The 21,732-nt window shown below is 37.0% G+C and overlaps 1 protein-coding gene across 3 annotated transcripts in view; it reads right to left on the bottom strand.

Annotated features, from left to right (window-relative positions):
- Positions 1-19,570, bottom strand: part of CCDC198 (coiled-coil domain containing 198) — a 33,240-nt gene extending 13,670 nt beyond the window's left edge. For all 3 annotated transcript variants that reach the window (XM_024731449.1, XM_024731450.1, XM_024731451.1), the window contains exons 1-2: positions 19,241-19,570; positions 16,754-16,836 (exon numbers count right to left, since the gene is read on the bottom strand). In XM_024731449.1, the coding sequence (XP_024587217.1) occupies positions 16,754-16,836; positions 19,241-19,463 (306 nt within the window). In that variant the 5' untranslated portion in view covers positions 19,464-19,570. The remainder of the gene's footprint in view (positions 1-16,753; positions 16,837-19,240) is intronic.
- Between the last annotated feature and the right edge of the window lie 2,162 nt (positions 19,571-21,732).

Genomic DNA, 21,732 nt, shown 5'->3' with positions numbered 1-21,732 from the left:
AATATTTATGTACCCAACATAGCACCTCAATACATAAGGCAAATGCTAACAGCCATAAAAGGGGAAATCAACAGTAACACAATCATAGTAGGGGATTTTTAACACCCCACTTTCACCAATGGACAGATCATCCAAAATGAAAATAAATAAGGAAACACAAGCTTTAAATGATACATTAAACAAGATGGGCTTAATTGATATTTATAGGACATTCCATCCAAAAACAACAGAATACACTTTCTTCTCAAGTGCTCATGGAACATTCTCCAGGATCGATCATATCTTGGGTCACAAATCAAGCCTTGGTAAAGTTAAGAAAATTGACATCGTATCAAGGATCTTTTCCGACCACAACGCCATGAGACTAGATATCAATTATAGGAAAAAAACTGTAAAAAACGGGCTTCCCTGGTGGCACAGTGGTTAAGAATCTGCCTGCCAATGAAGGGGACACGGGTTCAAGCACTGATCGGGGAAAACCCCACATGCTGTGGCACAACTAAGCCTGTGCACCACAACTACTGAGCCTGTGCTCTAGAGCCTGCGAGCCACAACTACTGAAGCCCACACACCTAGAACCCATGCTCCACAACAAGAGAAGCCATCACAATGAGAAGCCCATGCACCACAACAAACAGTAGTGCCCACCCACTGCAACTAGAGAAAAGCCCACGTGCAGCAATGAAGACCCAACACAGCCAGAAATAAATAACTTACGTAATTAAAAAAAAACTGTGAAAAATACAAACACATGGAGGCTAAAAATATGCTACTAAATAACCAAGAGATCACTGAAGAAGTCAAAGAGGAAGTCAAAAAATACCTAGAAACAAATGACAATGAAAACATGACAACTCAAAACCTATGCGATTCAGCAAAAGCAGTTCTACAAGGGAAGTTTATAGCAATACAGTCCTACCTCTAGAAACAAGAATAGTCTCAAATAAACAACCTAACCTTACACTTAAAGTAATTAGAGAAGGAAAAACAACCCCAAAATTAGCAGAAGGAAAGAAATCATATAGATCAGATCAGAAATAAATGAAAAAGAAATGAAGGAAACAATAGCAAAGATCGATAAAACTAAAAGCTGGTTCTTTGAGAAGATAAACAAAATGGATAAACCATTAGCAAGACTCATAAGGGAAAAAAGGGAGAAGACTCAACTCAACAGAATTAGAAATGAGAAAGAAGTAACAACTGACACTGCAGAAATACAAAGGATCATGAGAGATTACTACAAGCAACTCTATGCAAATAAAATGGACTACCTGGAAGAAATGGACAAATTCTTAGAAAGGCACCACCTTCCGAGACTGAACCAGGAAGAAATAGAAAATGTAAACACACCAATCACAAGCACTGAAATTGAAACTGTGATTAAAAATCTTCCAACAAACAAAAGTCCAGGACAAGATGGCTTCACAGGCGAATTTTATCAAACATTTAGAGAAGAGCTAACACCTATCCTCTCAAACTCTTCCAAAATATAGCAGAGGGAGGAACACTCCCAAACTCATTCTACGAGGCCACCATCACCCTGATACCAAAATCAAACAAATGTGTCACAAGAAAAAGAAAACTACAGGCCAATATCACTGATGAACATAGATGCAAAAATCCCCAACAAAATACTAGGAAACAGAATCCAACAGCACATTAAAAGGATCATACACCACGATCAAGTGGGGTTTATCCCAGAAATGCAAGTATTCTTCAATATACAGAAATTAATCAATGTGATACACCAGATTAACAAATTGAAGGAGAAAAACCCTATGATCGTCTCAATAGATGCAGAAAAAGCTTTAGACAAAATTCAACACCCATTTATGGTAAAAACCCTCCAGAAAGTAGGCATAGAGTGAACCTACCTCAACATTATAAAGGCCATATATGACAAACCCACAGCCAACATTGTCCTCAATGGTGAAAAACGGAAACCATTTCCACTAAGATCAGGAACAAGACAAGGTTGCCCACTCTCACCACTATTATTCAACACAGTTTTGGAAGTTTTAGCCACAGCAATCAGAGAAGAAAAAGAAATAAAGGAATCCAAATCAGAAAAGAATAAGTAAGACTGTCACTGTTTGCAGATGACATGATACTATACATAGAGAATCCTACAGATGTTACCAGAAAACTACTAGAGCTAATCAATGAATTTGGTAAAGTTGCAGGATACAAAATTAATGCACAGAAATCTCTGGCATTCCTATACACTAATGATAAAATATCTGAAAGAGAAATTAAGGAAACACTCCCATTTACCATTGCAACAAATAGAATAAAATACCTAGGAATAAAGCTACCTAAGGAGACAAAAGACCTATATGCAGAAAACTATAAGACACTGATGAAAGAAATTAAAGATGATATTAAACAAATGGAGAGATATACCATGTTCTTGGATTGGAAGAATCAACATTGTGAAAATGATTCCACTACCCAAAGCAATCTACAGATTCAATGCAATCCCTATCAAACTACCACTGGCATTTTTCACAGAACTAGAACAAAACATTTTTAAATTTGTATGGAAACACAAAAGACCCCGAATAGCCAAAGCGATATTGAGAAAGATAAACAGAGCTTCAGATGAAGGAGCAAGGTAAAAACCCACCAGACCAAACAAATGAAGAAGAAATAGGCAGTCTACCTGAAAAAGAATTCAGAGTAATGATAGTAAAGATGATCCAAAATCTTGGAAATAGAATGGAGAAAATACAAGAAACGTTTAACAAGGACCTAGAAGCACTAAAGAGCAAACAAACAATGATGAACAACACAATAAATGAAATTAAAAATTCTCTAGAAGGAATTAATGGCAGAATAACTGAGGCAGAAGAACGGATAAATGACCTGGAAGATAAAATAGTGGAAATAACTATTGCAGAGCAGAATAAAGAAAAAAGAATGAAAAGAGTTGAGGATAGTCGCAGAGACCTCTGGGACAACATTTAATGCACCAACATTTGAATTATAGGGGTCCCAGAAGAAGAAGAGAAAAAGAAAGGGACTGAGAAAATATTTGAAGAGATTATAGTTGAAAACATACCTAATATGGGAAAAGAAGTGGTCAATCAAGTCCAGGAATCACAGAGAGTCCCATACAGGATAAATCCAAGGAGAAACATGCCCACACACATATTAATCAAACTTTCACAAATTAAATACAAAGAAAACTTTAAAAGCAGCAAGGGAAAAGCAACAAATAAAATACAAGGAAATCCCCATAAGGTTAACAGCTGATCATTCAGCAGAAACTCTGCAAGCCAGGAGGGAGTGGCAGGATATATTTAAAGTGATGAAAGGGAAAAACCTACAACCAAGATTACTCTACCCAGCAAGGATCTCATTCAGATTCAATGGAGTAATTAAAACCATACAGACAAGCAAAAGCTAAGAGAATTCTGCACCACCAAACCAGCTTTATAACAAATCCTAAAGGAACTTCTCTAGGCAGGAAGCACAAGGGAAGAAAAAGACCCACAAAACAAACCCAAAACAATTAAGAAAATGGTAATAGGAACATACATATTGATAATAACCTTGAATGTAAATGATTAAATGCCTCAACCAAAAGACACAGACTGGCTGAATGTATACAAAAACCAGATCCATATATATGCTGTCTACAAGAGACCCACTTCAGGCCTAGGGACACATACAGACTGAAAGTGAAGGGTGGAATAAGATATTCCACGCAAATGGAAATCTAAAGAAAGATGGAGTAGCAATTCTCATATCAGACAAAATAGACTTTAAAATAAAGACTATTACAAGAGCCAAGGACACTACATAATGATCAAGGGATCAATCCAAGAAGAAGATAAATCAATTATGAATATTTATGTACCCAACATAGCACCTCAATACATAAGGCAAATGCTAACAGCCATAAAAGGGGAAATCAACAGTAACACAATCATAGTAGGGGATTTTTAACACCCCACTTTCACCAATGGACAGATCATCCAAAATGAAAATAAATAAGGAAACACAAGCTTTAAATGATACATTAAACAAGATGGGCTTAATTGATATTTATAGGACATTCCATCCAAAAACAACAGAATACACTTTCTTCTCAAGTGCTCATGGAACATTCTCCAGGATCGATCATATCTTGGGTCACAAATCAAGCCTTGGTAAAGTTAAGAAAATTGACATCGTATCAAGGATCTTTTCCGACCACAACGCCATGAGACTAGATATCAATTATAGGAAAAAAACTGTAAAAAACGGGCTTCCCTGGTGGCACAGTGGTTAAGAATCTGCCTGCCAATGAAGGGGACACGGGTTCAAGCACTGATCGGGGAAAACCCCACATGCTGTGGCACAACTAAGCCTGTGCACCACAACTACTGAGCCTGTGCTCTAGAGCCTGCGAGCCACAACTACTGAAGCCCACACACCTAGAACCCATGCTCCACAACAAGAGAAGCCATCACAATGAGAAGCCCATGCACCACAACAAACAGTAGTGCCCACCCACTGCAACTAGAGAAAAGCCCACGTGCAGCAATGAAGACCCAACACAGCCAGAAATAAATAACTTACGTAATTAAAAAAAAACTGTGAAAAATACAAACACATGGAGGCTAAAAATATGCTACTAAATAACCAAGAGATCACTGAAGAAGTCAAAGAGGAAGTCAAAAAATACCTAGAAACAAATGACAATGAAAACATGACAACTCAAAACCTATGCGATTCAGCAAAAGCAGTTCTACAAGGGAAGTTTATAGCAATACAGTCCTACCTCTAGAAACAAGAATAGTCTCAAATAAACAACCTAACCTTACACTTAAAGTAATTAGAGAAGGAAAAACAACCCCAAAATTAGCAGAAGGAAAGAAATCATATAGATCAGATCAGAAATAAATGAAAAAGAAATGAAGGAAACAATAGCAAAGATCGATAAAACTAAAAGCTGGTTCTTTGAGAAGATAAACAAAATGGATAAACCATTAGCAAGACTCATAAGGGAAAAAAGGGAGAAGACTCAACTCAACAGAATTAGAAATGAGAAAGAAGTAACAACTGACACTGCAGAAATACAAAGGATCATGAGAGATTACTACAAGCAACTCTATGCAAATAAAATGGACTACCTGGAAGAAATGGACAAATTCTTAGAAAGGCACCACCTTCCGAGACTGAACCAGGAAGAAATAGAAAATGTAAACACACCAATCACAAGCACTGAAATTGAAACTGTGATTAAAAATCTTCCAACAAACAAAAGTCCAGGACAAGATGGCTTCACAGGCGAATTTTATCAAACATTTAGAGAAGAGCTAACACCTATCCTCTCAAACTCTTCCAAAATATAGCAGAGGGAGGAACACTCCCAAACTCATTCTACGAGGCCACCATCACCCTGATACCAAAATCAAACAAATGTGTCACAAGAAAAAGAAAACTACAGGCCAATATCACTGATGAACATAGATGCAAAAATCCCCAACAAAATACTAGGAAACAGAATCCAACAGCACATTAAAAGGATCATACACCACGATCAAGTGGGGTTTATCCCAGAAATGCAAGTATTCTTCAATATACAGAAATTAATCAATGTGATACACCAGATTAACAAATTGAAGGAGAAAAACCCTATGATCGTCTCAATAGATGCAGAAAAAGCTTTAGACAAAATTCAACACCCATTTATGGTAAAAACCCTCCAGAAAGTAGGCATAGAGTGAACCTACCTCAACATTATAAAGGCCATATATGACAAACCCACAGCCAACATCGTCCTCAATGGTGAAAAACGGAAACCATTTCCACTAAGATCAGGAACAAGACAAGGTTGCCCACTCTCACCACTATTATTCAACACAGTTTTGGAAGTTTTAGCCACAGCAATCAGAGAAGAAAAAGAAATAAAGGAATCCAAATCAGAAAAGAATAAGTAAGACTGTCACTGTTTGCAGATGACATGATACTATACATAGAGAATCCTACAGATGTTACCAGAAAACTACTAGAGCTAATCAATGAATTTGGTAAAGTTGCAGGATACAAAATTAATGCACAGAAATCTCTGGCATTCCTATACACTAATGATAAAATATCTGAAAGAGAAATTAAGGAAACACTCCCATTTACCATTGCAACAAATAGAATAAAATACCTAGGAATAAAGCTACCTAAGGAGACAAAAGACCTATATGCAGAAAACTATAAGACACTGATGAAAGAAATTAAAGATGATATTAAACAAATGGAGAGATATACCATGTTCTTGGATTGGAAGAATCAACATTGTGAAAATGATTCCACTACCCAAAGCAATCTACAGATTCAATGCAATCCCTATCAAACTACCACTGGCATTTTTCACAGAACTAGAACAAAACATTTTTAAATTTGTATGGAAACACAAAAGACCCCGAATAGCCAAAGCGATATTGAGAAAGATAAACAGAGCTGGAGGAATCCAGCTCCCTGACTTCAGACTATACTACAAAGCTACAGTAATCAAGACAGTATGGTACTGGCACAAAAGCAGAAATATAGATCAATGGAAGAGGATAGAAAGCCCAGAGATAAACCCACGCACATATGGTCACCTTACCTTTCATAAAGGAGGCAAGGATATACAATGGGCAAAAGACAGCCTCTTCAATAAGTGGTGCAGGGAAAACTGGACAGCTACATGTAAAAGAATGAAATTAGAACATTCCCTAACACCATACATAAAAATAAACTCAAAATGGATTTAAGACCTAAATGTAAGGCCAGATACTATAAAACTCTCAGAGGAAAACATAGATAGAACACCCTATGACATAAATCACAGCAAGATCCTTTTTGACCCACCTCCTAGAGTAATGGAAATAAAAACAAAAATAAACAAATGGGACCTAATGAAACTTAAAAGCTTTTGCCCAGCAAAGGAAACCGTAAACAAGACAAAAAGGCAACCCTCAGAATGGGAGAAAATATTTGCAAATGAAGCAGCTGACAAAGGATTAATCTCCAAAATATACAAGCAGCTCATGGAGCTCAATATCAAAAACACAAGCAACCCTTTCCAAAAATGGGCGGAAGACCTAAACAGACATTCCTCTAAAGAAAATATACAGATTGCCAACAAACGCAGGAAAGGTTGCTCAACATGACTAATCATTAGAGAAATGTAAATCAAAGCTACAATGAGGTATCATCTCACACCAGTCAGAATGGCCAGCATCAAAAAATTCTACAAACAATAAATGTTGGAGAGGGTGTGAAGAAAGGGGAACCCTCTTGCGCTGTTGGTGGGAATGTTAATTGGTATAGCCACTATGGAGAACAGTATGGAGGTTCCTTAAAAAACTAAAAATAGAACTACCATATGACCCAGCAATCCCACTACTGGGCATATACCCTGAGAAAACCATAATTCAAAAAGAGTCATGTACCAAAATGTTCATTGCAGCTCTGTTTACAATAGCCAGGACATGGAAGCAACCTCAGTGTCTATCAACAGATGAATGGATAAAGAAGATGTGGCACATATATACAATGGAATATTACTCAGCCACAAAAAGTAACGAAACTGGTTTATTTGTAGTGAGTTGGATGGACCTAGAGACTGTCATACAGAGTGAAGTAAGTCAGAAAGAGAAAAACAAATACTGTATGCTAACACATGTATATGGAATCTAAAAAAAAAAAAAAGAATATGGTCAGAAGTACCTAGGGGCAAGACGGGAATAAAGACGCAGACCTACTAGAGAATGAACTGGAGGATACAGGGAGGGGGAAGAGTAAGCTGGGACAAAGTGAGAGAGTGGCATGGACATATATACACTACCAAACGTAAAATAGATAGCTAGTAGGAAGCAGCCACATAGCACAGGGAGATTAGCTCGGTGCTTTGTGACCACCTAGAGGGGTGGGATAGGGAGAGTGGGAAGGAGGGAGATGCAGGAGGGAAGAGATGTGGGGACATATGTATATGTATAAGTGATTCACTTTGTTATAAAGCAGAAACTAACGCACCATTGTAGAGCAATTATACTCCAATAAAGATGTTTAAAAAATATATGCACATGTATGTATTTATATGTATTATATATATTTATATGTATTATAAATATTTATATATATTTACATGTATATATTTGATTAATACAATTTATTTTTTAGAGAGATTTAGGTTCATTGCAGAATTGAGCAGGAAGTACAGAGTTCTCATACCCCCATCTCCGTACGCACACAACCTCCCTACTATCAACATCCCTCACTAGACCACTACATTTGTTACAATCATTGAGCCTACATTGACGCATCATTATTGCTCAAAGTCCATAGTTTACATTAAGGCTTACTCTTGATGTTATACATTCTCTGGGTTTGGACAAATGTATAATGACATATATCCACCAGTAGCATCATATAGACAGTTTCACAGTCCCCCAAACCCTCTGTGCTCTGCCTACTCATTTTTCTCTCCCCACAAACCCCTGGCAACCACTAATATTTTTACTGTCTACACAGTTTTACGTTTTCCAGAATGTCATCAACTTGGAATCATATACTATGTAGTCTTTTCAGATTGGTTTCTTTCACTTAGCAATATGCATTTGTGTTTCCTCCATGTGTTTTCATGGCTTGATAGCTCAATTCTTTTTATTGCTGAGTAATATTCCATTGTCTGGATATGCCACAGTTTATTTATCCATTCACCTACTAAAGGACATATTGTTTGCTTCCAAGTTTTGGCATTATGAATAAAGCTTCTATAAACATTCGTGTGTAGATTTTTGTGTGGATATAAGTTTTCAGTTCATTTGGGTAGATAACCAAGAAAAGTGATTGCTAGATTGTCTGGTAAGAATATGTGTAGTTTTGTAAGAAACTGCCAAACTGTCTTCTAAAGTGCCTGTACTACTTTACGTCCCTACCAGCAATGTATGAGAGTTTCTGATGTTCCACATCCTTGTCAGCATTTGGTGTTGTCAGTGCTCTGGACTTTGGCCATTCTAATAGGTGTGTAGTAGTATTTCATTGTTGTTTTAATTGCAATTCCCTAATGACATATGATGTTGAATATCTTTTCATATGATTACTTGCCATCTGTATGTCTTCTTCTCTTCGTGTTCTCTTGACATTGTCTATCACAGAACAGAAGTTCTTAATTTTAATGAAGTCGAGCTTATCAGTTGTTTCTTTGCAATATGTATTTTTCAAAACTCTCCAGAGGATTCTGAAGATTTCCTAGGGTGGTGTCCACTGGCCTCCAGACTCCCTCCACTCAGTAAAGGAGCTACATCAAAATAGACCAGGGAGGATTTGTTTGTGGAGCATTATTGAAAAATTGAGTCTGAAGAAGTCTGCTATTTAAATATTTTCAGCTATTTAAAATAGTCTATCCATAAGTTCTAGAGCCAGCTTTTTCTTTGAAAGTATGAATATATATGAATCTATTTTCAGCCTCATTTTCAATTCTGATAACGGTTAAGTAGTAAGTATCTTTAAGTACTCTCTCCAGGCAATGAATGACTTTCTGGCCTTTGTTAAGAACCTAAAGAATGCCATTCCTCCACAAACGGCACTAGATGGCAGTAGCTAACATTGCAAATAGGATCCCCTGGTTAAATCGCCTGCACTTGCCCTGAGAAGCACTGCAGAAAAGTGTTGGAAAACTGGCATCTCCAAACAAACCAGTCAAATGAAATTGCCTCAGAATTCTGGGTTCATATCAATGTTTCTTTTCCCTGCCTGGGAAGCAAGATGCCTCACTTCATCATCTTCGGAGAGAATACAATGGGAGGAATTACTGGAGAATTGGTAGAATGATGCCTGTTTTTATTTCATGGTATAAAAAATGATTATTTGTCTAAAGATTTATGGATTATTTGGCTTCTCAAAGAAAACAAATGGTCAGGATAATCAGTTGGAGTGTCAGCTAGGAGATTCAGGAAAGGAGATTAAATCAAGCATAAGGCACAGAGCCTGGTGACAACCACTAACCTGAGATGGTTGCTTCTGTTTACTAACAGGAAGAGAAAGGTGGGTAGGAGCAATTCGAAGAACTGTAAAGTTTGTTTGGTATCATGACTTAAGAATGTATCTTTTAAGTTTCTGGGAAGAAGGTAAAGGTGTCCAAGACAGTTTGGAGCAAGAAACTATAAGGCCAAGGCATTGCAGTGAGTTCACATTTCAATAACATTCTTTGATTCAAATAACCAGCAATGAAAAATAAAACATAAACCAAATAAGATGTGGTCAGCCTTTAATACAAGAAAAATATCTCTCTGGATCAGAAAATGGAACAGAAAACTTGGGGGAAGCTGATTCATAAGGCATTTAGGGCTCCTGATGGCTGTGAGTTATTACTGTAGGCTAAAGGAGACCTCAAAAATGCTCCATATAAGAAGGGAAAGTAGAGGCAGGCTCACAGGGGCCTGAGTTTTAACTCCGGGGCTGAGTTGTTCTCACCTCTTTCCCCAGTCCAAGAGCTGCATCAAAACGTAAGCCGGAAGATTTGTTTTACAGGCATTATCAAAAAGTTGAATAAGAAGTTAAGAATTATAACAACCAACTTAAAAGCTTAGATAAATGGATAATTTTCTGGGAAATATAAGTTAACATAATTGCATCAGGAAGAAATAAGATACCTATAAGATATCGAAATCAACTAAGAACGATTCTTTTACTCATTAAGTAAGAAGGAAAATTTCTCTTTCCCCAAAATTCCAGGTGGTCAAAGATGGTTTCACAGGCCTGTTTTATTAGATTTTTAAGGAACAGATAAGAACTATGTTAAATCAAATGTTTTAGAGGACAGAAAAGATGGAAAGGTAATCAACTCCTCTTATAAAACTAGTATGACCTCGAGAAAAAACCTGGAAAAAGACAGCATAGGGAAATTATAGAACAACTCCACTTATGAAAATATCAGTAGGTACAAAAATCCTAAGCATATAAAATTCAGCAGTGTATTTATATATGTATCTCATGACCCAGTAGGATTTATATCAGGAATGCAAGCATGGTTCACATCATAAAATCTATTAGTGTGATATATTAGGTCAACCGGTTAAAAAGAAAATCCATAAGATCATTTTAATAGATTATTTACTAGATGGAGGAAAAACATCAATAAAATTTAACACTCAGTCCTGGGAAAAACTCTTAGCCTACCAGGAATAAGAGAAATGAGAGAAATGCCCATAATTTAGTAAACAGCATTGTGACAGATATCTTCCATTTGTCTCTCCAGATCCACTTATCACATTTCTCTACCCTGTTCTCTGCCTATAACGAGCAAGCAGTTTATCCTACCTTCTGGCTTCCTATTGGGTTCAACCGCTAAAGAATCCTGGTAGGAAATCTGAGAGGAGAAAGAGAATGAGGTCAGGATATTTCTTCTTCTATCTCCTCCCTGCAAGGCATGTTGGGTTGGCTGTGTCCCACTGTTCCTCTCAGAGCAGCTCCCTCTATATCACTCTTCCCTTTCAGGTTCTAGAAGTCCCTTGGCCTAGATATAGCTACTTCTTACTGCTGCTAGTGGTTATTGCAATACCCCCTCTGGTTCGCTCCATCCAAACCTCGGTACAGTTACCTGTAAAGAAAACTTCCCTGAATTGTCCTAATTCGAATGTACCATCTGTTTCCTTTTGGGACTCTGATGAGCATCTATCAAAATCCTATTGCGAATGTATTTCGCTTTAGAACCAGTCCCGTTAATGTCACAGATAAGGCAAGGATGTCCATTATTACTGCTTGTGTTCAAATTTGCAAGGGAAGTTTTAGTCAATGCAAAAGTCAAGAAAACCAGTACAAGGGACAATTGGGAAGAAAGAGAAGAAATTATTTCTGTTTATAGAAGATATTGTCTACATAGAAAGTCAGGAAGAATCTATAGACAATTAGAATTACCAAGGTATTTCAATCAAGTTGTGGAAAACAAAATTTAATACACAAAAATTATTAGCTTTCTTTTTTTTTCTTTCTTTTTTTCTTTTTGGCTGTGTAGGGTCTTTGTTGCTGTGCACAGGCTTTCTCCAGTTGCGGCGAGTGGGGGCTACTCTTCGTTGAGGTGTGCAGGCTTCTCATTGTGGTGGCTTCTCGTTGTGAAGCACAGGCTCTAGGCACATGGGCTTCAGTAGTTGTGACACGTGGGTTCAGTAGTTATGGCTCACAGGCTCTAGAGCGCAGGCTCAGTAGTTGTGGCACAGAGGCTTAGTTGCTCCGCGGCACGTGAGATCTTTCCAGACCAGGGATCGAACCCGTGTCCCCTGCATTGGCAGGTGATTCTTAACCACAGTGCCACCAGGGAAGTCCCCACAAAAATTATTAGCTTTCTTATTCACCAATAATAATCATTTAGAAAATTAAATAGGAAAAATACCTCATTCATTGTAGGATGTAAAAACCAAATGAGGTATTTTGATGGCCAGTTGTATGTGTCAACTTGGCTAGGCTACAGTGTCCAGTTATTCAAACACTAACCTAGGTGTTGCTGTGAAATTCTTTTGTAGATGTGATTAAAGCCAATAATCAGTTGACTTTAACGAAGATTATTTTAGATAATCTGGGTGGGCATGATTCAATCAATTGAAAGGCCTTAAGAGCAAAGCTGAGGTTTTCCAGAAGAGGAAATTCTTCTTGTGGACAGCAGCTTCACCTCACGCCCTACAGTTCCAGTCTGCCCTTCCTGATGGCCTGTCCTATGATTTCAAACTTGCCTTGCCAGTCCACCTCCACCATCATGTAACCAATTCCTTGCAATGTCTCTTAATATATGTCTCCTTCTATAGGTTCTGTTTCTCTGGTTGAACCCTGACTGATACAGGTATCGAGAAACAAACCTAAAAATATACCACACAAGGCCCCTGTGGAGAAATTATGAAACATTATTGAAAGATCTAAAAGAAAATGTGGCTAAATGGAGATTTACGTCATGTTTATGGTTTAAAAGACTCAGTATTGTAAACTTGGTTAATTTCCCCCAAATCTATGAATGCATTCCAATCAGAATGCTGACAAGGTTTTTTTGTGGAACTTGACAAGAAGATCCAAACTTTACATGGAAAAGCAAAGGACTGTAAATAGCAAAGACAATTTTGAAGAAGAATAAGGTGAAGGGACTTGCCAAACTAGATATTAAGACTTAGCTTAAAGGTACATAATTAGGACAGGATGGAATTCCTGTGGATATGCAAGTAGGCCAGTGCAACAGAAGAGAGAGCTCAGAAGCAGACTCATTAAGATCTGGATATTGGATACGTGACAGAAGTAACATTTCAAATCAGTGGTCACAATGGATGATTCCATAGAGTTCTGGGGCAATAAAATAATCAAATGGAAAAAACGTAAAATTAGCTTCCAATTTCACACCTGCATACAAATGAACTTAAGATGGATTAGGACCTAAATGTGAAAAGTTAAAGATTACAAATTTTAGAAATAAATAAGGATATCTTTATGAACTTAGGGAATTGAAAATTTTCCTTGACAAAATATGAGATACAAAACGTAAAGATTAAGATTGAGAAATCTGACAACATTAAAGTCTTTGTGTACACACACACACATACACACAGCAAAATGAAAAGGCAAACCATAGATTGAAGATACTTGCAACACATATAACTAACAAAGGACTACATCTAAAATATATAAAGAACTGTCACAGATCATACAAAATGGGCAAAGGATTAGAATAGGTAAGGAAAGAGAATAAGTTTGTGGCAAATTGTCTGATACCGCAAAGAGTATAATGAAATCATTCAGGTCGGAATCACTCTCCTCATCCCTCACCAGCCGTCTTTACGCTCCTCTTTCTCTTCTCTCCATTCATTCTTTCAACACTGATTAACACATACTTAGTGATCACCCTTTATGTGCCAGCTACTGTTCTAGACACTTGGATATTAGTGAAGATGACAGACAAAAATCCCTGCCCCTGTGAAGATTATATTCTAGCATTGAGGTGGAGTGTGCAGGTAGTAAAAAAAAAAAGAAAAACACACAATGAACTTAACACATAAGCAAATTGCTTGGTGTGTTAGATGGAAATAAGCGCCCCAGAGAAAAGACAGGAGTGCCAGAGTAAGGGCTACAGTTGTCAATAGGCTGTCATATAAGCCTTACAGGGAAAGTGAGCTTTAAGAAAATCTTTGGAGATGAGGGAGTCATCCAAGGAGATCACCTGAGGAAACTCTATACGTGGGGTGCGGTGGGAGTGGGGGACCATCTCCACCTTAGGCTGGACCTGAGATGGTTGGATGAGAAGGTGAACCACCCAGAAGGGACGGTGATGGTCAACTCTTCAACATGGGGCGAGTACATTGGATTCAGAGTTCCCTGGCAGAGCTTCTCAGATCTTAGCCGCTCCGAGTTGGAGAACCTTAGTTCAGGACCTGCTGTTTCCTTGAAGAGTAGATGTTCAGGAAGTGGAGTATGCCAAATATGAAACTCAAATTATTTAGGATGCAATTAGATTTGGTTTAATAATTAAAGATACTTTTAGAATTTTCTTTGGAAGAGGTTAGGCTATTAATTAGCATGTCATGGGAACCCAGAAGTTATTATTCTCTCAAAAACCCATTTTTGGTAGAAAATGTGCTGAGCCTCATTTGTGAAGATAATTATAGTTTATATCTTTGGGAGTGTCTGCCAAGTTCACAGTGATTTCCCTCTTCTCTGGGACCTGCTTCTAGAATCTATGGAGAATGGCAGTTGGTGGGGAGTGGCATTTGGTGGTGGGGGGAGGGCTCCCCTGCCCACATTTCTACTGCATGAGCATATTCTCTGGTCATAGCTCATTGGAACAGAGCTAAAATCATGAGCTAAACTGAGCCAATAGCATCTTTTCTCCCAGGAATTTTGAATTAGACCCAAGAGGGCCAGACTAGTCGGTTTGGCTGGAATTATAAGATGCAAATTCAAGGTGGCCATATTTCACCAAGCGGTCTTGAGGACTAGAGAAAGTCGACCTGCAAGAAGAGATTAAAGCAAATGCACAGAGAGAGTTCTTCTGCCTTTCAGGTTCCAAGACATAGCTCTTCCCTGAAGTCTAGATGCCTCCCAGCTTTTGAGTTCCTTAAAACACTCCTATATCCTTATAATTTATCACATTGGTTGCTTTGGCTAGTCCATTTGACTTCTAATACAGTTATGTTACAGGTCTGAAATAGCAGGGAGCTCACTTTGATTTTTTTTTTTCCTACCAGGGATAATGGGTCTCATTCATTCATCTGTTCATTCATTCCTTTATTCATAAACTTTCGAGGGATGCATATTAAGTGTTAGTGACTAAATATGTAACACTGAATGAGATGTTGTTTTTATGCTCAAATAAGTCATCTTGATTCTTCATTTTTAAGGTGGTTGGCTGGGATGTGGGGAATGCAGTCTTTGACTCTGAAATACCAAATTTCTCTTTTTGAGTTTGATTGACTTGAGAGAATCAAAGCCTGACTCTAGCTTATTTAGGGTTGATAGATATAAAAAAGTACTTTGTGAACTATAGGTTGGTACACAGATATTTTTCACTAGTTATAGTGATATCTTCTATTTGAGTTATTCGGCTTAGAGTCTTCACAGGAATATATATTAAATGAGCTCCTTTGAAAGGATACCTTTGATTTAGGAATGCGTAAGTTTTTAAAATTGCCACTTTAGCTAGAGATATGCTCAAAAATTTAAAAATTAGATATCAATTTGGTAGAATTACACTTTATTTTCCAGTAACTAAGCAATATTTTGAGGTTTCTAATATTTTGGGAAAAGATACTTTTTCTGTGTGACCAAAAGATATAATCACTTCAAATAATGATTGTGAGCTTCTGGAGAAGACAGGTAAATAAAAACTAACATTAAAAGAAATAATCCCCAACAAATGAGCTCAAATACCCCTGGGATTAGTCCGGACACCTGGGTGAGTTGTGTAGCAGGTGGGGTTTAGTTCCAATTCCCTTTTCCAAATGTCAGTGATAGATCCTGCTCACAAGAGAGCCCCAGACCTTCCTTTTAGCTGATGCTCAGTTTTAAGGACCCACTCAGATCTCTTTCCCCTTCTAGGATGAGAGTTCTTAAAATTTATAGTTCTCTACAGGGAATTCATTAAATATTTATTAAGGTGAATGTATTTTACCTTAAAGCTCTTGCTTTGCTGCCTTGAAATCCAATGTCCTCAATTTAGACCACCAGTTAACATTTAGAACAATGAAGAGTTAGGGATAGAAGGGTTGTTGAGATCATCTATGCCGATGGTTAAGAGCACAGGCTTTGGAGGCCTGGTTGATATGTGGCCCCTGTTGTCCTTGGGCAAGTCACTTAATCTCTGAAGCACATGTATGAAACCAAGATAATACTTCCTTTCTCGTAGAGGGGTATGAGGATTGAATGAATGATGTAGATCATTGTCGCTTGGAGTGTATCAGGCTTGTAACAGGTGGTAATTGAATGTAGTAGTGGTGGTTACTCTTGTTATTTATTACAGTGATTTCCCTACAGTCATCCAACTAAGTGCAAGATTCAGGTCCTCTGTGCCCCGTTATGCTTATGTCTTTAGTACTATACTTCTTTCTTTTGGTGGTGGTCTTAAAAGTGAAATCATTACAAAAGGAAATCCTAAAGAAATATGGCTTTTGCGTTGACAACATTCTCTTTAACAACACTGTCATTCTCATTAGCTTAGTCATTGTCAATATCCCTCTTCTATGATTATAGTTAAAAAGGGATGTTACCATTAAATCCAAGAAATTCCTTATGAAGCCTTTTAAATGCGTCTTACTTGAAGTCTTCGGGGTGGATGCCTTTTAATAATACTTGTTTCTCCCTGTTCCAGTGGGATGTCAAAATACATGGCCCTCGGTCCTTGAAGGGTTGGAGAGAAACAAAAACAAACTATTAAAAGCAATTTACTATTAAATTAGACTGGTCATTAGTTATTAGACTTTGTTAACACAATTTTGTATCTTCAGTTCTATATGTCTAACCGATAGGTTGAATGTGGAAATGAAACACATAAACCAGGGGCCCTACATAACTGCAAATGATAAAATATTAGCCTAGATACAGGACTTAATTTCTGCTTTCATCATTTCCTCCCCAGACTAATATTTAGAAGAAGAGCTGCACAATTAACAACGTATTGAGTGCAAGTGTTATTCAGACATAGAATTTAGCTTGGAAAATAGAAACTTATTGATTTGTTTTAATTTCATGAAATCTCCCTCAAATAGGAAATCCGAAAACATATAGCTGTAAGAAATGAAAATAAGTTCTCTTTTCAGATAAAATAGATAAATAGGTGGATAGGTATTAGACAGAGAGATGATAAAGAAATGGAACTTGAGTGTGTAATAGGAATATGCAACGTTTAGCATTGAATGTTCCCAATTAAATAGTCCCCACATCTAGGGAAATGAATTCCCACAAGTTGCTACTATAATACAACGTATCAGTATTCTTTCCTGATAAAATAACCCAGGGCTACAGAGTTAAGCCTCATTAGGAAACAGAGAAGCTCAAGAGATCCATATAGATTTCATTTTTCAGTTTGATTATCCTGGGCCCTTGGGACTACTACCGTGACCAATGCTACATGAATGACGTTCTTGTCCTTTCCTCTTAACAATCTGGAAACATTCTGATTTCTAGATTGTTGTGTAGACTATCCTATAATGCCACTTTGCATTTTAAATGGAAAAATCCATGGGTAATTATGTGTTTCTATCCTTAAGACATTTGAATGATCACCTTAAGAACTTCTCTATGTCCTTATTTTCTTTCGAGAGATGCCAGTATATTGAGCAAGACCAAAAACATGTTGCATTTAAAAATGTAAATATTTCCAGCAAAATTTTTTTCAGCAATGTGACTACTTATTTTTATGCCATGATTTGAGTAATATCACCCCATTATTTAATTTGATACTGCTGAAATGGCATAGGCTGTGTTACTTTTACCCCTGATTTATAGGTGAAGAAAACTGATGAAGTAACTTGCCCAAAGTCATACTATTTGGTATTTGGTGGAGCTGGGGTTAGAATATGGGCCCCTTGAAAATAGTGTTCAGAATGCTTACCATCCATTGTTATTTATTTTTAATGAGATTTTGCAATTTCAAAAATAAGAACATTTCCCAGTTGGGACTCTTAACATGTTAGAATCAGCTTTTACCTGTCAGTTACCAAAATCTTAAAACTCTAGATGGAAGGTTTGGGTAAAAAGGAATTATTCAATGAAACTAAGAGGAATATTCCTACTTGCATGCTTAGGAAGTTAAGCTCTCCTCAAGTCTCTGTGTTATATAGTTGAAAACATTAAAAAAAAAAAAAAAAAAGGCCATATAGAACCAGTCAGAGGTTGTCAGTTCTGTAGAAAGTAGCCATGAAAATCATTCTAGGTAAGAGCTACTAGGTGCTGAAAGGGAATATATGGCTTTATGGCCAATAATGGGAACTTATTTGTGTTAATAATCCAGAATGTGAAGAAAGGAAAAAACAACATATATATATATGTGTGTGTGTATATATATATAAAATATATACATATATATATATATGCATGTATCTCTTCCCAAGTTAGAACGTCAGTTTAAGTATCATCTGTTTAAGTATCATCATGGTTGTCATAAAACATTCTATGTCTTGTGAAATATCCCAGGAGAATTTATAGCCACATCTGGCTCAGAGCTTCCAATCATAATAGGAAAAATTCTCTTAGTTTTGCGTATGACCATGAAGAATAAGGGGCTGGGGAGAGGGTGCCCCATCCGCTCATCTGTACTGCAATAAATCAATTCAGTTTGGGGTGGTTTCCAAATTCCCATCACAATGGATTCACTCCTAAAGTACTGCTTGCAAAACAACAAAGCCTGATGCAAGAAACAGTACCGAAGAGAATGATTTAAATTTAGAATCTAACTGAAACATATGATTGTCCTAATTATCACATCTTTATCTATAGAATTTTAATTGCCTGGCAAAGCTAGGTATAAACATCCAAAGCACTATAAACCAAGCTGACACAAAATGATGTTTTTCTTCTCATGTGGAATGGTGAAAAGCCCTTAGTACACACACAGTTTACACACCTATTCTAATGTGCCCAGAATACTTACAACTGACAGACATTGTCACCCTTTGAAGGATGTTCTCTTACATTTCAGTAATCTAGAAACTTTCAGAGATTATAGAGATAGACAGTCAGGTAAATCTATCAATAGCACTCCTCAGCCCAAATCCACGAATCTCACGCTGGGTTTTACATTTACCTGCAGAATATCTTCCATACCAAGTCTCTCTTAGAGGTGGCAACCGCCCTTCCAAAGCTTTATTCCGTTCCTCCAGTCTTGCAAATGAATATGAACTCTCTTCTTCTGGATTCTCAGTGAATACAAAGTCCACAGGGCCGGCTGAGGGAGTCTCTTCCTCTTTGTTTTGCAAAGGTGCTACCTTGGTCACCCTTGGGTGAGCCTTAGAGTGGCTCAGGCCCATTTCACATTAAAGACACTCAGTGTAAAACCATGAGGTTAGTGGTTTGGGGCCTTTAATATAGCTTGTTTTAATCAAGGGATTTCTGAAGTTAACCCAGCTCTAAAGCAGTCATTTCCTTCATAACATCTGTGTAGCTTTATTTCACTACACACTAACACTTTGGCCACTTCCCGGGAGGCTGGTTTCCATGGAGACTGCCCTTCAACTCCTACTTCGCCATTTCAGACCCAAAGAATCCAGTTAAACATTGACTTGGTTATGCCTACTTTCTGAAAGACTCAGTGGTAGGAAGAGAAACCACTATTGATCATTAAACAAATCTCTAACACCAGGAAGGCCATTAACAGAGATGGAGAGCAGGGGTTCAGAGGTCTTAAATTTGACCCTTTCATTGGCCTTAAATTGGACCCTTTCATTGTGTGTACCTTTAAACATCATCTGTAAGAATTACCAACTGAGAAGAGCTAAGTCACCTTTGGAAATAACAGGAACTAATCATCTAGGGCTTTGTTAATCTTTAATCTTAATTGAAGAATTTATCTTCCAAATAGGAAAGGAAACAGCAGAGTAGCTAAAATAATTTTTCTGTCAATAATTTGAATTGCCTTTGAAGGAGATGAATACATTACAGGAGGGCAGGGAGACAATAGCACTTCTTTCCTGGGGATGAGGGGACAAAATTCTTGAATAAATAATTCAAGTAAAACTCAAAGATAGCCTATTCAAAGATAGCCTATATACTATGTTTAAAAAAATTGAAAAAAAAAAAGACTGAAAAGCAATGTGCTGAAATGTTGAGCAGTGATTTCTGAATGTTGGGGTTATGGGTGATTTTTATTTTATTCTTCATATTGATACTTAGAAACAGAACTCACTTTCAAGTTCTAATTGTTCATGACCACAGATTGCTTATGTTTTCATCATATCCATACAGGGATAGAGAGAAGTTCAAAGAAATTTATTTTTCACTTTTGTAAAATTCATTTTCTAAGATGCTAATATGGGTTTGGAAATTCTTGTAAGCCAATAGAGGTCTTCTAAAAAGCCTGAGTTTAATTTTCTCCCACTTATTCCCTTTGCATTTTACACACAATTTTCTCTGTGGCAGAAAGACTTGTAAGAAATAATCATATATAAGTAGTATCTGCAAACAAAACTACCTCTGGTAACTAGAGACTAGTTTAATTATAAAGATTAAAATACTTGAACAATATCTAGTCAGGTTTATTTTTGGATACAATTAGTTTGAGTATTTCTAAGGGCAGGCGAAAGTATTGCAAACTGACCAATGAACTAGAAATTATACTGGAAACTGTGGACTTCATGGATCTGGACCAGTGAGAAAGATTCAGTTCTCATTTTTTGCCTTATTATTATTTAATTTCAAGAGACGTATCTGTAGAGAATATGAGCCTCTGTAGAGGAAGTTGGTTAGTTGTTGAGGAAACGATGAAAGAAATGAAGATTTGTACCACGTTTGTTTCCATTGATCACTAGCCACTTCCAAGCTTTGAAACTTGTGCAGATTACTTAACCATTCCATGCCTGAATTTTCTCATCTGTAAAATGGGGTTAATAAAAATACTTATTGAGGAATGAATCAATTAATTCCACTTATAGCTCTTAGAATAGTACCTGACATACAGCAAGCTTGAAGTAAACATTAGCCACTATACTTGTCCTCCTGAGGAAGTACTGCTACATGTAATAGGGTAGTCCTTATCACCCATTGGTCATAATCCATTAAAATAGACATATTCCTGTCTAAAGGAGTTTATACCTAAGTATGGAAAAGACCAGTGAGGGAAGGGTAAATTAATTGGGCCTATTTAACTGGGAAAACAAACAATGCTTAAGATCTAATATTTAAAAAGTCAGCATGTGCTAAAAGGGATTTTTAAGAGTGATAGAGAAAAATAATTTCAATTTCATTAAAAGAGGAAAAGGAGAAGTTAAGCTCACCTATGGAGTTATATATAAGATACAATTTCTTAACCACAAGAGTTGGAAAACATTAAAAACTCTCAATCACAAAACCTCGCCCACTCCTCAGACTATCAGTGATACTTTATAATGATTCTTCCCCAGTTCAAGACTGGTTATGAATATGCAAGATAGTGTGTAAAGATGATTAAATATGTTATTTGTAATACTCAGAATTCTTGAATATGAAATGAGAATATAAGTATATAAATCTATTAAGATGAGGCAGAGAAGGGATTAAACTTTTCTAAAGTTGAAGATAATGCCCGGAGAGAACTTTATTAAG

The sequence above is a fragment of the Neophocaena asiaeorientalis genome, unplaced genomic scaffold, assembly GCF_003031525.2.
Source record: "Neophocaena asiaeorientalis asiaeorientalis breed wild unplaced genomic scaffold, Neophocaena_asiaeorientalis_V1.1 scaffold603, whole genome shotgun sequence".
Classification (NCBI taxonomy): domain Eukaryota; kingdom Metazoa; phylum Chordata; class Mammalia; order Artiodactyla; family Phocoenidae; genus Neophocaena; species Neophocaena asiaeorientalis.
This window is presented reverse-complemented; position numbering and strand designations above follow the sequence as displayed.